This window comes from Melozone crissalis, unplaced genomic scaffold, assembly GCF_028551555.1.
Source record: "Melozone crissalis strain CALT ecotype California unplaced genomic scaffold, PUWL_Pcris_2 ptg000045l_1, whole genome shotgun sequence".
NCBI lineage: Eukaryota > Metazoa > Chordata > Aves > Passeriformes > Passerellidae > Melozone > Melozone crissalis.
The window spans coordinates 28,506,971-28,526,613 of NW_026535823.1; the positions used below are offsets into that span (position 1 = coordinate 28,506,971).

Here is a 19,643-nt window from a genome sequence, read left to right on the forward strand (position 1 = left end):
TACATCCTCTTCAAATAAAGTCTTTCAGTCACTTAAGTCAACAGTTCTTGGTGGTGAGGGCAGGAGTGAAGCCTGGAGTACATCTGCACATACAAAGAGATCCTGGTGAATTTTTTTCCTGTACCACAATTTTTGCAGTGTAAACTCTCATATCCATGTCCTTCATCTCAGCCAGAAAGTTAAACTGAAAGCAAAATTCATCCTTCAGGCTGGATTCTTTCCCCACATGGCTTCTACTGCTGAAGCTTACTAATAGCAGTGGTAAAGCCTCTCACTGCTGCAGATGTAGATACATGACTACAGATAATTGCTTGGAAAACGAATCTGAACATTGCCTGAGCCCTTTACTCATCACCTCAGCGTGCTCAAAATGGTTCTTGTACTTTCTGCAACGTGAGGTTTGAAGGCTTTTCAAATTAGTCACCAGTTTCACACCAACACAGTCGGAAATTAATTTTCAGTCCTCTTACAAGTCATAACAAAGACATTTTACCTGTACTACTGAAGAGTTAAGATATTCTGCACAAACTCCAAATGGTTGAACTAATGCAGAGATTGCCTGAAAACAAGACAGCAAGTATTGAGATGCATATTTAAGGAAACTTTTCATAGTTAGTAATCTATAGCTTAAAAATCAAATAAAGGTGAACAAGTATAATTTATATTATGTATTTCCAGTCACTTGCTATGATTGTTTTTGGTGTGCAAGTCTTTTACAACAACACATGGTTTCAGAAAGATTTACTCTATGGCACGCAGCAGAGTATGTGCTATGTATTATATATGGCATACAGTATGTGTTACATATTTTTGTCTGAAATAAAAAATGCCTTCCCAGTTTTCACTAATCTTGGTCCTCTCATCACTCTGTTCAGTGTTCTCTGACAGATCCTGTTTCAGTCACAGAAATAAACAGACGGAAAGGAACATATCACATTTTGCTTGCTCTCTACAGCAATCAAAAGTGTGAATGCAAAATTTAAGGTTAAAGCCATATGGCAAATTTCTTTCCCAAAGCAATACGTGGGAGAAAGCTTTTGTAAATGTGTCATATACATGTCAAGATCTCTTCAATGCATGATTTTAAAGTGGTATCTATCGTCAAGAAATTAAATGTATAAAAGCATTTGTTTGCCAATAAATAATATCAAAATCAGTTTCTTTTCACACTGGATCAAGAATTGTGGAACTGAGTGTGCAGCAATGCAATCCAAGGCCCAGATTAATGATGTTGACCCAGATTTCCTTCCTAAGCAAGCAATTATTAATCATTAAACAAAGTCAAGTCAAAGTTTCTATTACAGAACTGGCATGTATATCAAGGTTTTCCTTACTCTTCTGTCAAGCTCACATATGAATCTATCTCAATACAAAGCAGAAAATATCAATACCCCAAGAAAAGAAGTTGAATTCCCTCCAAGTGGCATGTCACTGGAAGCAGACTGATTTTATACTGGGGGACAAGGTTGCAGATGACATAGTTTTCCTTTAGCCTCCTCATTCTCCAAAGCTTGAAAGAATTGGAAGTCTCCTGAATATAGGTTAGGAAGCTAAAACTAACCAAGTTAGACTTCATCACCAAAAATAGCTTAGCTCTGCTGAACCAGTCAGTTTTAAGACACTGCTCTTGAAAAGTTGTTTAGGATTAGACACTGTCTGTCTTCCTAAGGATTTTTTCCTTAACAGTGATTTCTATAATAAATGACAGAAGTCAATTCTCTTGCAGCTAAATGCAGCTATGGGTACAGTAAACAGAAAACCAGGGACATACTGGTGAGCATACAACAAAACTACTTTGATTGATGTCTAACCAGAAGGCTGAATGCTAGCAGCAAGGTACACTAATTTCTCCTCTTCTCTGTGAAGTCTTAATTGCTCTTCAGTCAGAATTCTTATGTACAACCTCACCTGACCTCCAGCCTGACAGCACTTCCCCAGGACTCTGTGGGAGTGCTGCTCTGGTACCAAATAAAAAGGTAAAAGCACTGCCAAAAGGGACATGAAAGGTAAAATGGAAAGGGAGAAGTGTCATGACAGAAGATGGACTTACCCCAAGTTCAATATCTTCAGAATTGAGTTTGGACTGAATTGCTGAAAATCCACCCAACTCCGCAAACTGAAATAAAATAATCAGCGTTACACAGTGAATTACAGTATTTTATCTTTTAAATAAAAGATTATAGAAAATATTCCACTGACAGTTCCTGAGATGCCAACAAGTGTCCTTTACCATGGAACATCCCATCCAAACAAAGCTTTATATTTTCATGGGAATGCAGGGACACACTGGGGAATGCAATGTAATTATTCATGATAGCAGGGTAAGCATCAAGCTAGAAACTCTGTCTTGAGTAAAAATGGACAGAGGGAAGAAAGGTAGACCACACACAGCAACAGCTGACTGGACTGGCAGTTTTGCCTTGGGGAACCTTTGATTGCAGCCTCAGCTGGGCTCTCAAATTCCTCTAGTCATAGATACCACATTAGGGTAAAGGTGCTCAGGAGAGAAGGCAGCAACTCAACAAGCTACATTTTACAAGGCAGGATTAAAATCTCACACTATTTTTTTTTGTGGTTGTCAGAAAAGTGATGAGTGAAAAAACAAGGGGAAGGTAATGGTGGGGAGAAGAAATTACCCCTGAAGACCAATGAATTCAAGTGACAAACAACAACTCTGGTTTACATTTACCTACCCTGTTTACCAGATCCACCAGCCACCCATGAGGCTCCTTGAACAATAAGAATAGGAACAAATTAGCAGCTGCAACATCAATGCTAAACATTTGTCTTCTGAAACAGACATTTGGACACATGTTCAGCACATCAACCCACGCCTCAAATGGATGCACTATTACACAAATAAAGCAGGGTTTGTAACAGCTCCTGTATTAAGTGTAGCTGGAGCTCTGGTTGGCTCTCATGAGCATCATCCTGTTTTGGACTCTGCCTGACATCACTGCCCATGTGCTGTGGCAACAGATCACATTGTGGCTGCTGACTCACAAGCAACTGTATTTATAGCACTGTAGAACATTACTTCCCCAAAGCAGCAGATGTAGAATTTTCTTTCTACGGCCACAAACTTGTTTCCTGAAGGAGAAATCAACTCCATGATGCTGTTTTGTCCCACCCATCTGGAACAACTGTGACAAGATAGTACAAACCTCAAAAACTGCCTCCTTGCCAGTGTGTTTGAGTTGAAGATATTTTATCCTTGGCTGTCAGAAAAGCCTGAATTCTCTACTAGAACTGAACACTTGGAGTTATCCTGGTCATTTCACACTCAACAACCAAACAGATGTCAGTCCTTAAATACACAGACCCACCCGTTGTGTGCTTCATGTCTAAAGCAAAACACAGATTGTTGTGCTACTTTAGACATGAAAGTTCACCCATTTCTAAATGCAGCCTCTAACAGAGAATTGGAACAACTTGAGAGCACAAATTAATGTCTACAGACAAACACACACTCCACATCTATTTGCAGTAATTCGTGGTGACATATTTAAACTTTGTCTTACAAATACCTACTAAACAAATAATCTTGTCTGAGACAAAGACATCCACCCTACAATTAGTTTTTAGGGCATGGCTATGCTTACCTTCTGAAAGGTGGATATGGGTGAGACAGCATGCATGTTGCCCTCCCCAAAGACTTCTGCCCAGTTTCTCTGGCACACCTTCATTCGGTTCTTGAAATGATATTCATTGTCGGGATTGAATGCCTTCAAAGAAAAGCCCATGGCAATGAACAGGTGCCTTATGCCACTTTCAAAACTTATCTTGATAATTGTTTTAGCTGAGCATTCTCCTGGCTGACAGTTAAAGATCTAGCAAAAAATAAAGCTGGATACAAGCCCCCTGCTCCTGCCTCTCAGTTCTCAACATATAAAGCATTTTGAAACCTTTATATATCAAATAACCACGTGAGCCAGAGGTCCATACAGAGAACTGAACTCAAAGCATCAGTCTTAAAAAACAAACAGCAAAATGACAAAAAAGTGATATGTTTTTTTTAAACTGCTGGTTTTCAGGAGTTTTGAACAGCACCCACTCCTCTGAATTGCATACTGGATGTAAAATACCTGCAGCAAGCAACGGCTGCAGATTTTAAGACAATGAGCTACAACTTAAACAGCTGGAAAAAGCATCAGCTGCATAAATACAAAATGCCAAATACCCAGATATTAAAACAGCATCAGAGGGTCAAATACCATTGTAAGCACACCAAGCAGGCCCACGGGGATGGGATCTTGTTTTACTCTCTCTGCAACGAGGTCCACCAGCAGCATGAGCATGTTGTAGATTCCTTCATGGATTTCAGTTCCCCACTTGTGAACAGCACTGGATGTCAACAGCTAACAAGCAAAAAAAGGGCAATTTTTTTAAAGTTGGAGCACAATCACAAATAAGGACAAATTTATCACCTCCAATGACTCTTTTTTCAGAATAAATGTTTCCTTGGAATGCACTCATCACTATCTGGTGTGGTTCTCAGATGTTCTTTCTGCACTAATGGCTTAAGAGTTAACTCAATTTGTAATTTTGCAGAAGAACACCTTAAATCACAGTTTATGAAAGAAAATAAAATCTATCAAAGTGTTTTCCATTTGCATGCACTAGGAGAGATTATAACCTTTGCAAAGAACAACCACTATGAAATGACTCTGTCTGCAGATTGAACACACAACTATTAAATCTTGAAACAGGCAGCCATAAAGCTGCACTGATTCAGCTGAGGTAACCATTTACCAATTCACACTTTTTGAGCAGCTTCTATTGGAAAACAAAGCACATGCAGCAGGAGAAAGAGGTATTTAATGCTGCTCCCACCTACTGAAACATGTTCTTTAAATCTGGTTTCATGGTTGTTTATAAAGGACACCTGGCTGCCATCTGCAAATTCATTTAATTTCTGCTGTGTCTGAACAGAAGCAGATAAAATTAATAGCTTAAATACAATCACTTTTTGTAACATTAATAGAGTTTCTTGTAAATATTTCAGCAAATTGTAATTCAGCACATCCTGAACTTAGATTTCTACAGATTATCCTTTTGGAAGAACAATCTACACTGTTTATTTCATATGCAAAAAACACCAAGTGATGTTAAACAATTGTATGTAAGATTAGTACCCTGATAATTAAATGGAAAAGAACTTTTCCCTTTAATTTCTGCCTTCCTTAAATGAAATTATATTCTCAGTATTTTAACACTAGGACAAAGTAACTTTTTAAAGGATATGTATGTGTTTTTGTACATATGGACTAAATTCTGGGCAGGAAATTCAGGCAGTACCTAAAGTGGATGGACTAGTGGGAAGTCAATTAGTTTGGGGAACTATATAAAGCAAATTCAAAACAGCCCAGAGAAACACAGGGCATTGAGAACAAACCTCTCTTTGGGCTCTGGTAATTACTACGAGGCTCTTCATTTAAGAGAAAAAAAAAAAAAAAGAAAAAAAGCAGAGTACTAAAGTTGGTCAGAGTTACAGAACTGGCACCCTGTAGACTTAAATTTAAATTTCTATGATTTTAATCTAGGAAAATATTTTGAGTGTGATTTTAATCTAAGAACCCATTCAGTAGTTGCCTGAAGTGTGGATTACAAAAGACTATTTCCACCATGAACAACACAGAGAAACACTGAATTGGCCTACTGTACCTACTTACCTTTTTAAATGCTTCAGGCATGCATCTGTCCATGAACCTCTTGCAATTCTCATCAGAATCAGAAAGACCTTTACAGAAAAGAGAGTTCTTTTTAACAGTACTTTAAAAAAATTACTTTTTAAGATGACCTCAGAGACCTTGTGGCAAATTTGAGGGAACACCAACCCAAATTAGCAGTAGCAAAAGTGCTACTGTTCCTTCATAACTAGCATGCTTTTAAAGCCACAAAAAGCATGATTTGAGAGAACCTGCCTTTCAGAACTAAGAATTAATTTCCCAATACCTTTTACAGGTTTTTCAAGCATTATTAGCACCATAAGTAACTTGTAAACTTCAGAGTTTACAATTCATACATTACTGATGCTTCACAGCCTCCCACCAACAGCAAATTAAAGCACAGCCTTTTAGCACAGATTGCTAACAGAGAAGCAAAAACCAGCACCACTTAACAACTTCTATTCTTCCCAGAGATTACAACATTCCTTTAGTCTGCCATCAGGCATGGCTGAAAATCTATCTTGTACTCTCATTATACACCAGTTGTTGGGTGTGGTGCCTCCCTAACACTCTTAACCCCAGCCAAAGTACTGAATAAGAAGAGTCAAATTCAGATGTAATGCAATATAAGCACTTCACTCATACAAAGTGAAAAGCAACCACTTATACAAGAATGGTACAGCAGGGACTGAAATGACAGCTTGCTTTTATGAATGGAAAACACCCAGCACAAGGAAAAAAAAAGTGTCAGTAATTTAGCTCTGAAAAGATGTAATTCCCACAATTATTAGAACATAAAGAAACATGTGTGCCACTTTTTGAAAAAAAAGTTAAGCAAACAGATTACTTTAGAGAGAAAGAAAAGAGATCAATGATATTTTTACAGCATTGGGTAGAACAGTTCACTGTTAAACACTTTCCCAGAGATGTGATTGTTGTGCAGGGTGCAAGAAAACAGCAGCAAGATTAAAGTGAAAGACACAACTGCCCAACACCCTCTGAACAGATAATCTGTGCAATTGTGAAAGGGAACTTACCCAGTCTGGCCAGGTAGGTGGATGCAATTAGGCACTTGCCTAGAGACTCCTCCCTCTTGTAGGGTATGGACCAGTGATCTGTCAAAACTCTGCTCTCCAGCTCATACAAGTTGGTTGTTGGAAACTCAATCCCTTCACCAGAGCAATTCCCATTTTCATCATTTTTCTGCAGGTGAAAAAAATAAAGTTCAAGCGAAACAGTTTCCTAAACACATTAAAGGGTTTAGAAAAGGCAGCTGTGCTTGTAACAAGCATGTCAAATTCTCAACCCTGAGGCTGCTTGTGTTTTTCAAAGCAGAATTGAATATTTCAATTTGAATTGAAGGGATTACATACCTGGATGTATTTCATGGAGGTGATAAGTACCATGTTTACATAACTAATTGCTAACTAATTGCCAATTTAAGCAGCAAATCTTGTTCCATAGCATATCAGATCCTAGAGCCAGGTGATAAGTACTTCCAGTCCCTGGGAGGCTGTAAAGTACAAATTTTGATCTCCATAGATCTGCACATTAATCCTCTGTTCAACAACTCCTGTAGAATATGGGAATAGTTTATTCTAAGGTAAATCCATTTCACTCCATCACACTAGAAATACAGGATACTGTTTCAGTACATCAAGATTTTCTTTTACTAAAGTAAAACCTACATCAAATATAGTTGTCCAACAAGGTAATGCAATTATCCTTCTCCTGAAGTCATAATGAGTTACTGGCAAATATTCTGGAAGGTAAGAGGGAAAAGGCAAGCAGGTGACTGCAGCTAAGCTTTACAGGTTTCCTTGCTAGGGGCACTAAAGAGCAGCTATTTCTGTGTACAGGACACAGAATTACCCCCTGCTCTCCTCCAAGTGCCATATGAGGTAACTGCCCCAGCAGCGCCAAAGAAAGAGTAGACAAGTTATTCATTTATTTTCTTTTGTTTATTTTTTAACCTGGCATAGATGCCAGGTACCCAATGTGTCAAAGAGTTCACATGGACTGCCTTTCCCTGCCTCCACAAGAGCAGGCAAAGCCAGCAGGAGAAAGGACAGAATGTCTGGGTCAGGCCTGGCAGTGAGCAGGAGCCACTGTCAGAGACAGTGGAAAACAAGTGATGGTAACAAGATCCCACTGAGAAAGAAGCCAGGGACATGGAGGGAGGAAGGACAAGCAGGAAACACATTCCAAACTAAAAACCAGACAGTGAATGGAACAACTAGAAAGGAATGAACTAAAAGAACTGAACTCTGGAGGAGATGGTATACCAAGAACAAAATCAATGTATGCACACAAGCGTGCTTCCAGCTCTCTCACTGCTCTTTGCTATTTGTAGGATTAGACCTGTTTTTAAAAAGTAAATGTGTCATTCACTTTCATAATGGTTCAAAACTATTAAGCCAAGGGAACAGCAATTGTGCAGAGCTTAACCTTTAAAGTTCATGGACAGCACGTGGGCTGGACTTGCTAACGTTCTGCAGAGCAGCAGGACAATTTATAGGAGCAGAACACTGCTCAGAAAAAAACACATATTGGTGCTTGGGAAATAAAGTGCTGCCTTTCTGTAACCCCCTACTAAACACTTTGTGCCCAGTTTGTCTTTATGGGAGGTTGTACTTTAGCAGACCTGAATATCAGCTTCAGAAACTGTGGTCACCTGATCCAGCACTGATTATGGATGCCTGATATAATTCCCATCTAGCAAATCACACCCTGTTTAAATACTTCAGGTTCTGGAGAAGGGTTGTTTGAAGGTCTACATGAAAAGACACTGAAATTATCTAGAAGCATTTTTTAGAAATTAAACTGTTAATTATACAGCTTCTGTAAAGAACACATACAGAAAACAAAACCATTTCCTACAGAAAAACAAGTGTGCAGTTATAAAGAAAGTGCTCACAGTAACAGAGCAGGAATGAACTTTTAGTATAAAAAAAGCAGACTCAGTATAACTTAAACACCCAATTGCTGGGTGTTCAAGGACTACCGTTCAGCCTCCACTTGTAGCCAAGGAAAGCAACATTTCAACAAATGTTACAGACGCAGAGCAACAGTTGCTTCATTCCCTGGAGGAAAGCATCCACATTAAATAAACGCTGCGACAGCAACTGGCATCTAAAGAGGTGCAGAACAGCAATGCAGACCCCTTCAACTATAAATGAAAAACTCCACTTCTTGCTCTGCTTTCCCATCTGCATCCCAGCAATGCTGCTCATTAGTTGCCTGTTTCCACACAAGTGATTGCCAGGGTCCGCGACACAGAAATTCACATGAAAAGTGAAATAATACATGTTCTTCGCAGTGCATTCAGCTCCCACATTATCCTAAATTATGCTTAGAACACATCTGGACTATTGCTAGATTGAGTCTACCAACAGAGCAGTGAAAAGAGGGTTTTACACAAAAAACGAGTGTGGTATTTGGAATATTGCCCTCTAGTAATGGGAGCTGTTTGCATTGAAGGAGCATGCTTTTGGCACTTTCCAGGAATTAGAGGCAATGAGGCTTCTTGCTTGACAGTGCTCTGCTACTAAAACCATGTGCAGAAAGTATCAAGTTCATGTATTAATTTTAGAACACATCACATCCACATAGCTCCACAGCGACTGTGAAACCTGTGACAGTCTCAAGCACACACCCAGGCAGTTTAAAACCCAAATTCCCCTCCAAACCATTAATAAATTGAACACTCTGCATTTCTGGGAGATTACAGCTATGTTCACATTATATTAGTGCAGACTGAGTTGTGTTTCTTAAACAAATCCACGACAAGAAACAGTCTCTTTAAAGACTTACTGCTGCTCTTTCATAATTAGTGTCTTTCTGCACACAAACTGTTCACCCACCCAATTTTTAAATTGATTTTGGCACTGCTCTTTAAAGTGAGAGATTTATTAGCAGCAGCTGCTGCAGCAAGGTGAAACATCAGCTCAGTTCTTGCATCATCTTATGCTGGCTGGAGATCTGCACACAGATCTCACACTCCAACACAGCCTGCAGAATTCACTTCTCTGCTGACACTCACAAATGCAACACAGCCCTGAACACCACAATTAATGCTCTGTAACTGAGGAGCTCAGGAACTGTCACTGCGAACTCTACTGACAAAGATTTTGAACAAAAATTATGGTACATGCAAAAGTAAATAGATCCAAGGCCATGACAGCCATCCAAAAAGTGATTTTGTCAATCTTGGCTTTGGGGAATTACATGGGTTTGTTTGTCTGTTTTTAAATAAATATATATAAAGAGCTAGCTCCCTCCCCTCAAATAGGTGACTTCAGAAAGGTGTCTGCCAGTTGATGATGATCTGTATCAGGACTCTGCAATTCTGGCTGAACAGACAGCACTGGACTGGCCCCCAACATGGTAAGGATTTGTACAGATGTTCTTCCATAAAATAGCAAAGAGCAAAAAAAGCCCCCAGCCCTACTCCTGGTAACCAATGGGTCAAAGATAAACTGTCTAAAAGGCCATTACAATCACTCTTTTCTGCAGTAGGAAGTCATAGTGCACATCATAAATCTGTGGCTATGTCTGCAGCTGAAATAGTGACACCAACAAACTTCTGCTGACAAACCTTTAACACAGTTTTCCATGCCTTCTGATGTATATCCTATTGCACAAAAGCCCTGAAGATCCCCTCGCTCTAACAGTCTTGGCTCTTCTGGCTTATTTTCAAGGTGTGAAAATGCAGTTATGGCCAAACACACACACAGGCTCCCAGGAGAAATACCCTCACAGGAACGGGCTCAAGCACTGATTCAAGATTCCCTCTCTGGGGAGCTGGCACCTCCCAGATTTGCTTGCTAGGCTGAATAAACAAAAATTGTTCAACATCTGATCAATAAAGCATTGCTTAAATCTGTAGCATAAAACCTTCCACTCAAGAGTAACAAAGAACAAAGATTAGCACAAGAACTGAAATATGATTTAACTTTAATTGCCAAAAGGCCACAGTTTAAAGCTTTAAAATGTACTCATGCAGTATTCAGCTAATTAACTCATCAAACAGTGTTTAACTAAAGCCACTGACAGTTCCCATACCAGTCCCTTTACATACAATAACAATGAGTTTAAGACTTGTTTTGATTCTAATTGGCAGCCTTAGTAATGAAATTACAGTCAAATCATAATTTAAATTAGTTAATTTGATTTAGATAAGAGGCTACCAACAGAATCTATTATCACCATAACCAAATCACATTATGTGCTTGTGAATCCAGTATAACTTAGGAAACAAAACCCCAAAGTCTTGCTTCTTTCAACAAGCAACAGGATCAGACTTTCTAAGACACCAGCAGACCAAGCAGCTACCTCCACCTCATGCCTCTCTAATAAGTCATTTTCACAAAATAACCATAATTTTATAGCCAAAACCCGAGATTTTTGAAGTTTCATTGAATTGTTAAACAGAAAACAACCACAAAACCTTGTTACTATGTATCTACAAACAGGACAAAGTTTAACTGCTCTGAAAAGCAGTAACGAAAAAAATGCATAAAGCCAGAACTAGCAGCCAAAAATTTTAAGTCCACCTTCAGATTTTAATCACAGACATAGATAGCATAAAGAAATCAATTTTCCAATGGTACAGCTTTTCCAGCTGCCAAGTGTCAGCAGGGATGCTCCCCTCTGCACAGCACTGCTGTACCACTCACAAGTGTTTGCAGAGCACTGCAGTGCTCAGGTGGAGGCAAGGTGAGAGAAATACATCAAATACCCATAAAAACAGAGCATTTCTCTGCTCTGATGTACTGTGCCCATCAATTTGTGGGAGAAGCTATGAATCTTGCAGTCATGACCTGACAGTCCCTCCACCTGCCAGACTATTGATTAAAGCGGTTTTTAGTTTCACGCCTGGATGTCAAACCTTTCTTTCTGTTAATTAACTCCTAAAAGGAGATATTCTGTTACCTAGAACTCAAACACAAGGGTAAGAATTCAAAGCCTTTCAAATATCTCAAAGATACTACCTTGCACTTACACATAAACACTAAGAACAAGATCCTGAATGTTTAAAAAAATTGTCACATTTTCATACGTGTAACCTATTTGCTTTTTATAAACTGGTATTTCAGATGGTTAAAGAACTTTCAACTCTTGTTAAGTGGCAGATGTGGGAACAAAATTGGAGAGTATTTCCTAGCTGCCTGTTCCTACACTCAGATTGAACCCACTGGACCCACACTGCTAAGAGCAAGCTTGGGATCCCCTTGTGATTATGTCAATATTAGTAAGACTCAAAAAATGATGTCATGTATGGAATTTCCACGTTATGTTTCTTATCTGGCAATAAGAAAACCCACTGTGATTTCCTGAATGTTCTACTGACAAACAGACATTTACTTGCAAAGCATTGTCACAGTTTTAAACTGTTTTAAGAGATACAGCATCTCTTAAATCCTTGAATTTTCATCCAGAGAAACATATTGGGATGCAAAAATTTTAAGTGCAGCAACAGATAGGAATGTTTATTGTTGTTTATGTTTTGCTAAGAGAACATAAGCTTGTTGGGGAGATACACAGATGTTTTGTTTTGTTCTTTTTTCACGGAAAGGAAGCACTTGAAATTTCTACTATGGACTACTTTACACAAACAAATACAGTCTTGCCACAAGAAAAAAATACCAGTATTTTGTCATGCCAATATAAAAGGATGATACCAGTCTACTACTAAAGGAAAAGAAATCCTATTTTACAGACTCTACCTAACTGAAGTTGATCTGGGCTCTCATTCCATCATAGAGATGTCCTAAGAAAAACCCAATTTATTTAGTGAACTTTCTCACAGAAGGTTTCAGACACTGACCTTAACTGAGAGTTGCACTAGGACACCATCAAAGATGCATGTATATATATAATTTGTTATAATCCTTTACAGCTACTAAGGGTTTAGACTAAACCCTTAGTAGCTGTAAAGGATTATAACAAATTATAACCAGAAAAACCTTATGGCTCCACCTTCCCTCTGCCCCCCATCTCTCACAACCAAGAACTGTGTAAGACTGGGAATAACAACAAGATATAAATTAAAAAATAAAAATAAATTCAGCAAAGCTGAGAATTAACTCAGAGTTTCTGAAAACATGGCTTGTACTCTCTCCCTGATTTCCAGGGTGATGGTGTGATGTTACCAGGCAATACTCCCTGATGTTCTTGCCTGCTTGTTCAAAGATGAACATAGTCCTGAGCATCACAGCAAAACAAAACAACTGGGTTTGTGTAAAAATAGCACTTGAATTAAAATCTCCATTTAACTTCAAAAATACAAGGAGCTTCTTTGCCCTTTTATGTTGCCATCACCACAGCATTCAGTGAAATCTGAGGCAGAGATTCACTACAACCACTTTTGGCAAGGTGTTTCGGAGTCTGATAAGTTGTAGGTGAGGGAGAGGTCATGGAAAGCACTGTTAGGAATGCCATTCATAAGGAAGCAAGGAAAACACTTATCTTCCATGTGTTTTCACTACTGTCTGTGGCTATATTTAAAAACTTACTCCATTTGTGTAACTACAAACAGCCAGAGTTGGAGTCAACACCATTATCCCTCCCAACCCTGGAGTTTTCATAAGCACAAAACCTCATGCTTGTTCCACATAACTCAGAATAACTTAGTGTGATATCAGATAAACATTGTGCTTTTAAACAATAAAACAATGAATCACAAGTGCTTAACATTTCAGTACTTAAAATTAAGTCAATGCTTGTATCTCCATTTGCCAAAACACCAGGAATTAATAGAGAAGTGCTGCAGAACCACCACATAAAGTATTTACTGGAACATTTTAGTGACCAAAGGTCAGGCTCTGGGAAGGAAAATTAATTCAATAATGCTACTAAACACCCATCTATACTTCTGTTCTACTGATGTATAGTGAGACAGAAACCAGAACTGACAAAGCAGATGATTTTCACAGTGTGTAATGCCAAAATTGTGACTAACTAATAAAAAAAAAAAAATCTTTAAATGTCTCTCAAGATCGTTCTTGAAAAGCCAGTGGCAGGAAGATCAAGTGGCAAGAAACACTGGGAAGATCAGCTTTTAAAATTAATTTTTAATTTGGCCCCTGAAACATATATACCAAAGGCTATTCCTACAGCAGCACAAATACGTGTTTTTTTCAAAATAAAAGCTTACAAAAGAAACAGGCACTTCCTCTTTGCCCTCCTCATACAAAGAGCTACTGTTCCTTAATCCAAAAGCAATCCAAATGATTTGCTGGAATTAACTTCTAACACTGGCTAATTTGTTTTTATTCTCATTCTTCCTCAGTATTTCACTTCCTTATTAAACAGCTGCCACAGAATAGCACTGTAAACTGGGAAGATGACCAAAAAATGCTTCCAGAGGACATTATACCAGAAACACTTCCTGCCCAGCTGAGAATTTGGCTGTACAGAGCTGTCTCCCACCTTCACTGACCCTGCAGGCATCACCTTCACCAATGAACCAGTAATTACAGAGTGCTCCTCTCAATCCAGCAATTACTCTAACGATCACATTACATGATAATGACTTTGTGAGTTATTCAAAACAAAGCATACATTTAAAATTAACCAGCTGCATCTCTCAGTATCACCCCTACTTCCCTAATTTCACGTAGCATCTCTGTTAGTCTGTGTTTTATCAAGAATGAAACTCAAGAGTGTTTTCTTTCAAATGCTTTCAAGGAAGTGTTAATGGAATCAGAATATAGAAAGAGGTTCCACACCAGGGCCACTCATTTTTGAAAACAGTGATGCTGAAAACCAGGAGTGCTAAAATACTAATTCCACTTGACATTCTGATGGCATCCAGCCAGGGACTCGATGCCAGAATCCACCACAGAGCTTTATTGGATTGCTTAATTGTTTTACAAGGCCAATTCGTAGACAAGCCACTCTGTAAAACTTCCACATGAGAATGCAAGAAATACTCACTTTTGCAAAGCTCAAGACTACTTACAAGAGAGAAGACTGACTTTAAATGTGCAAAATTGTAGCGTGAAATCCATCTCATTTGCTTGAAGGCTAAATACCTTCTTTGTCTTTAAATAAATACAGCTCCTTCCTTTCAAAGATCAAAGAACTTCACAAGCCTAACGTCCATGGTTCTCCTTAATAAAGCACACCCCATTATCCTCATTTTACACATTAAAAGCTAAAGCACATCTGTGGCAGAAGTGCTTTCAGTCCCGAGCTTTAATAATGAGGAGAGGTAGGGTTTGAACACCACAGTTCTGCAGCATGACTAGTGAGAATGTTCCTGGCACTGGCACTCACTACGGTTTGCCGGCCTGTTTTTTTCACAAAATCTCTTCTCTTGCAGCCAAACAGCACCTCAAAAGCAACCTTGGACAAGTTTTATTATAAACCTTACCTAGTAAAATCTGGCATGTATGAGCTTTTGATCCAGTTCAACTGAAAAAACATAAATCACAAGAGCACATGCTGAAGGGGACAGGAATAGCCAGGGGGTAATATAATCTGTTCATCACAATTTAGCTAAAAGGTCATAGTAATGGCTCTCAGAAGCTGTTTTAAAAGCAAATTAAGGTTGTTTTAGTGAAGGTTATACAAACGATTGGTGTATGTTTAATATTTTCACCTGTCCCTCCCCACAATTTCAATCCTCACATTTGTTTAGCCTGCTCTTCTCCACCCCGTTCCTCTCAAACTCATGGAAGCCAGCAATTGTGGCACTTGTGGCAATTCATGGACACACTGACAGACGTTGTCATCACACTCATTTATAGTCTTGTCTTAAATTATAAGGATTTAGCAGCAGTTGATAAAGCAGCTTATCTGTCAGTCAGATGAAGAGATGAGCACAGCATCCTTCACCCGCCTCCCTCGGCACAGAATCACACCGTGACAATCTGCATGCTGCCTGAGGAATAAACACAGAAACCCCACATTCCTGCCAAACTGCAAGATTTGCTTCTGACAACAGACATAAACACAGAAGTTATGTCAAACACACAAAGTTGCCTCTTGGAAAAGCAGGTGACCTCAGTCTATCAAGGGTGGTTTGCTGCTACAAAGGGCAAAACTTCCAAGCAGCTGTAAACCTCAAGGTGAACTTCCCGTGGTTTTCGGAAGACTGCGCAAATGAACTGAAGCCCCCAAGTTTGTCTGGCCTTTTCCTTTTGATGAGTTAAGTGTGGTCATGCTACCAGCATCAATGCCAAAGGCACACCACAGCTATTAACCCAAAACTGAAGCAACTGGGAAACACAGCCTGCAGAAACTGAGGTTTTAACCTCATGAAATTGAAATTTACGCACACCTTCACTCAAGTCTCATAGAGAAAAAACACAGGGCATATGCTGGGCCAGCTCACAGCAGATATCTTGCTTCTGGGCCAGTTACTCCAAATTCAGGCTTCTTTAACACTTGCAGACAGCCCTGAAGACCAGCAGCCTGGACCACTGAAAAAAGATTCACACTGATTTTTAAAACCCTATCTAAAGAAAATGTGTTTTAACCAGTATGATATGTATCTGGTTGCTGTGCTCCTCTCAAAGAAAACCACTAGACAAGCCTTTCTTTGATCCACATGAATGCTGAACAGATTCTAACATTATGTAATAGAGACCAAATAAGCATATGCAAACATAATGGATTCATTACTGATTAGGGAAAATGTAAAGTGTTTAATCATTCATAGACCTATTCTTATATGCATGCTAAAGTGTGCTCAGCCAAAAAAAGCACATAAATTCAAAGTACAGACCTGTTATACACGTTTTGAAGAATGACTGAAGCAATCTTGTTATTTTTAAATTATAAATCTAATCCTAACTTTTGTTCATGAAGCATTAGATTGGAACATTTTACTTGGGGGAAAATTTCTAAGAATTCTTCTCCTGTGATTTATCTTCTCTTTATCTCCTATTGCTGATATATAAAATCCAAAAATCTAACACACCACTTCCTCCCCACTGAATAAAAGTTAAAATTGGCATTATGAAGAGCAGGAAGAATACAAACTCGAAGAGCTGTTAGAAAGAGAGATGATACTGAGAGGAAGAAAACCAGAAATAACATCTGAATTACCACAAGACAGCATGGGGTACAATATGTTTCACCATAATGTGTATGACTACAATGAATAATATAGCTGCTTCTGCAATGGCTTTCTCTACAGCTTCATATGCCATAAGCTTCTGCTGAATGGAAAACTACTGATTAACCTGATTAATTACTGATTAACCACTTAAAGAATAGCTGTATCTTATTAAATGTAATGCTAGATTACAGCTGACGAAATAAAAAAACCCCAAGAACTGATGATATATCACTTTCCCCCTTTCATAAAATGTATGTCAAAAGCTGTTAAATTGTACTGCAGTGTTAGACAAATATGCACAGGCAACAATTCCAGTCTCAGGACTTTTATAGCTGTAACTCTTTTATTACAAAAATACTGTTTTGCATACATGTGCAGGAATTGACAGATGCTCATCTGCAAATGAATCCAATTACTAAATTGAGGCATGAATTTATATAAAATTTCATGCAGCAAGACACCTCAATGCTTCTGAAATGCCTGCTCTGTGCAGTGATTTACCTACAATGAAATGTTTTGACTTCCCTCCTGTGGGTTAAAAAGAACACAAGTCAGAGCAAACAAGAAGGTGAGTAGCATAGAAACTATTATAAAGCATAAGTAAATTTGATCAGAAATACAGGATGAAATAATGGGAGGTGGGAGAATCCTCAGAGAGTTGTCAAAGTGCCATTTGTAACGGGAACAAGAGCGGGGAAAAAAAGCGCTGCTCTGAAGTTTACACTGACAGCTTCACTTGAAATGTCACACTGACAAGCCAGGCTGTCCCAGCTCTAACCACATCCAACCCAAATGCCAACAAGAACTCTCGTTCACCCTCAATCCTCCACAGGGAAGGTTGGGAAGCGGTTCCCTGGCGCTTCAGCCAGGGAAGTCGAGGAGCAGCTCCGTTTCTGCAGGGCACACGTGCCATGCCAGGGATCACCTTACCCCACAAGCACACATCAGCAGCTTAGAGCAGCTCAGGACCTAACCCAGTTAATTCAGGGAGCAGGATCACCTATCTTTATTCCGCAGGGCTGGACGTCAGCACGCCGAGGCTACGGATACGGATGATCTGTGCAAGTGTAGTTACGCACCAGATACGCCCGTGGATTCCTCACAAATTTATTTATGGACACACACACATGCATGCACAGAAAGGGAGCACTTTTCTGGCACACAAAACCCTCAGGATACTCATCACTGGAGCCTGGGAGGGTACACGAGGTTCCCTGGTTTTATTCACGAGCTTAAGCATCTGCTCTTGAGCAGTTCTTGAGACAGAGGCTGTGCAAGGTGGCCCTTTGGTATCACATGAGGGGCTTTCTGCTGTTCTCACCCCTAGGAGTCCCACAGTCTGGACACTACTAATTAGCACTTTTCTTATGAGCACCCTGTGAAGTTTTGGGAAAAAGACCAAGAGGAGGAGAAGACTTTATAGGAAAGCACTACAAGATTGTTCCAGACAGCAAGGAGAGCACCCTGAGTGTATCTGCTGGTTGAAGAGTGCAGAGTTCTGGAAGAGGATGATAGAGAGAAAGACAAACAAGGAGGAAGGAGAGAACCTGGAAAGGGTTGACATTCTCCAGCACTTCTATCTACACCACAGCCCTAAGTCATGAGTTAAAGCTCTGCTCTGAAAAAACATTTGACCTCACTGGGTTCCTATTTCAGAACTTACGCTCAGCTTACCCAAATAAAACCGAACGTAAAGTCATACCCACCCTGCGCTTTCCTTCACATTGTGCAAACACTTTCAAAAAAATAGACAGCCCTTAGTCACCGGAATTATGCAAGAAGGCACAAGAGGGGGAGCGAAAAGCAGAGCCCTACGGTAGCCACACATTCCTGGAATGCCAAGGAAAACCCCGGGTGCGCTTCACCTTGCAGCGATGGCAGGGAACGGGCTGTGGAGCGCGCCGGGCGGGCGGAATGCGGGGCCATGAGGAGCCCCGGGAGCGGCGGAGGGTCCCGGGCACCTCCCGCCGGCCCCACGCCCGGGCCGACCCCCGGGGGGCTCCCACCGCCCCGGGAGCGCCCGCCCGCAGCTCACCTCGGTCTCCACCACTTCGTGGTAGGCGGGCGGCGGGTCGAAGCCGCCCCCGCCGCCTCCGCCGTCCCCGTCGCCGCCGCGGGGGCCCTGCCCGCCGGCGGGGGAGCCGTGCCCGCCCGGCGGGCCCTGCCCGCTCTCCATGGGCTCGTAGCCGCCGTAGTGGAGGCCGGGCCGCTCGTTGGTGAGCAGCGCCACGGCCTCGTTGATGTCGTTCTTGGCCAGGCGCAGGGCCTTGCGGATGGCGGCCGCGTCCGAGAAGCCCATGCAGAGCAGCGTGGTCATGTGCTGCTCCTCCTCGCTCTCCATGGTCGCGCCGGGGAGCGGGGCAGGGCAGGGGCAGGACGAGGAGGAGAAGGGAGGAGGAGGAGGAGGAGGAGGAGAAGGAAGAAGAGAAGGCCGGGGCCGGGGGGAAAGCCCCGCGGACCGAGAGGCGCCGGGCTCAGGAGCTGCCCGCCCCGCGCGCCGCCATGTTGCCGGGAGCGCCGCTCCCCTCCCGCCGCCGCCGCCGCGGCGGCCGCCCCGCCCCGCCCCGGCCCCGCCCCCCGCGCGCGCCCCGGCCCCGCCCCAGCCCCGCCCACGGCCCGGCCCGGAAGTGACGGCGAAGCCGTGGCAGGGGAGCGCCCGCGTCACGTGACCGGGGAGGATGGGGATGAATGGACGGGCGTAGGAAGGGGGCGGGGTCGAGGAGCGCGTGAGGGCGGGCGGCGTTGTGAGGGGACCGGGACCGGGACCGGGACCGGGACCGGGACCGGGACCAGGGACAGGGGACGGGACCGGGACCAGGGACAGGGGACGGAGATGAGGACGGGGATGAGGATGGGGATCGGGATGGGGATCGGGATGGGGATCGGGACCGGGATGGGCACCG

At 41.4% G+C, this 19,643-nt stretch overlaps 1 protein-coding gene across 1 annotated transcript in view; it reads right to left on the reverse strand.

The window, feature by feature from the left end:
* USP24 (ubiquitin specific peptidase 24) overlaps nt 1-19,154 on the reverse strand; it is a 61,312-nt gene extending 42,158 nt beyond the window's left edge. The window contains exons 1-8 of the mRNA XM_054285606.1: nt 18,776-19,154; nt 6,707-6,872; nt 5,673-5,740; nt 4,215-4,358; nt 3,603-3,725; nt 2,694-2,729; nt 2,051-2,116; nt 494-559 (exon numbers count right to left, since the gene is read on the reverse strand). Of these exons, the coding sequence (XP_054141581.1) occupies nt 494-559; nt 2,051-2,116; nt 2,694-2,729; nt 3,603-3,725; nt 4,215-4,358; nt 5,673-5,740; nt 6,707-6,872; nt 18,776-19,081 (975 nt within the window). The 5' untranslated portion in view covers nt 19,082-19,154. The remainder of the gene's footprint in view (nt 1-493; nt 560-2,050; nt 2,117-2,693; nt 2,730-3,602; nt 3,726-4,214; nt 4,359-5,672; nt 5,741-6,706; nt 6,873-18,775) is intronic.
* Nucleotides 19,155-19,643: the final 489 nt, after the last annotated feature.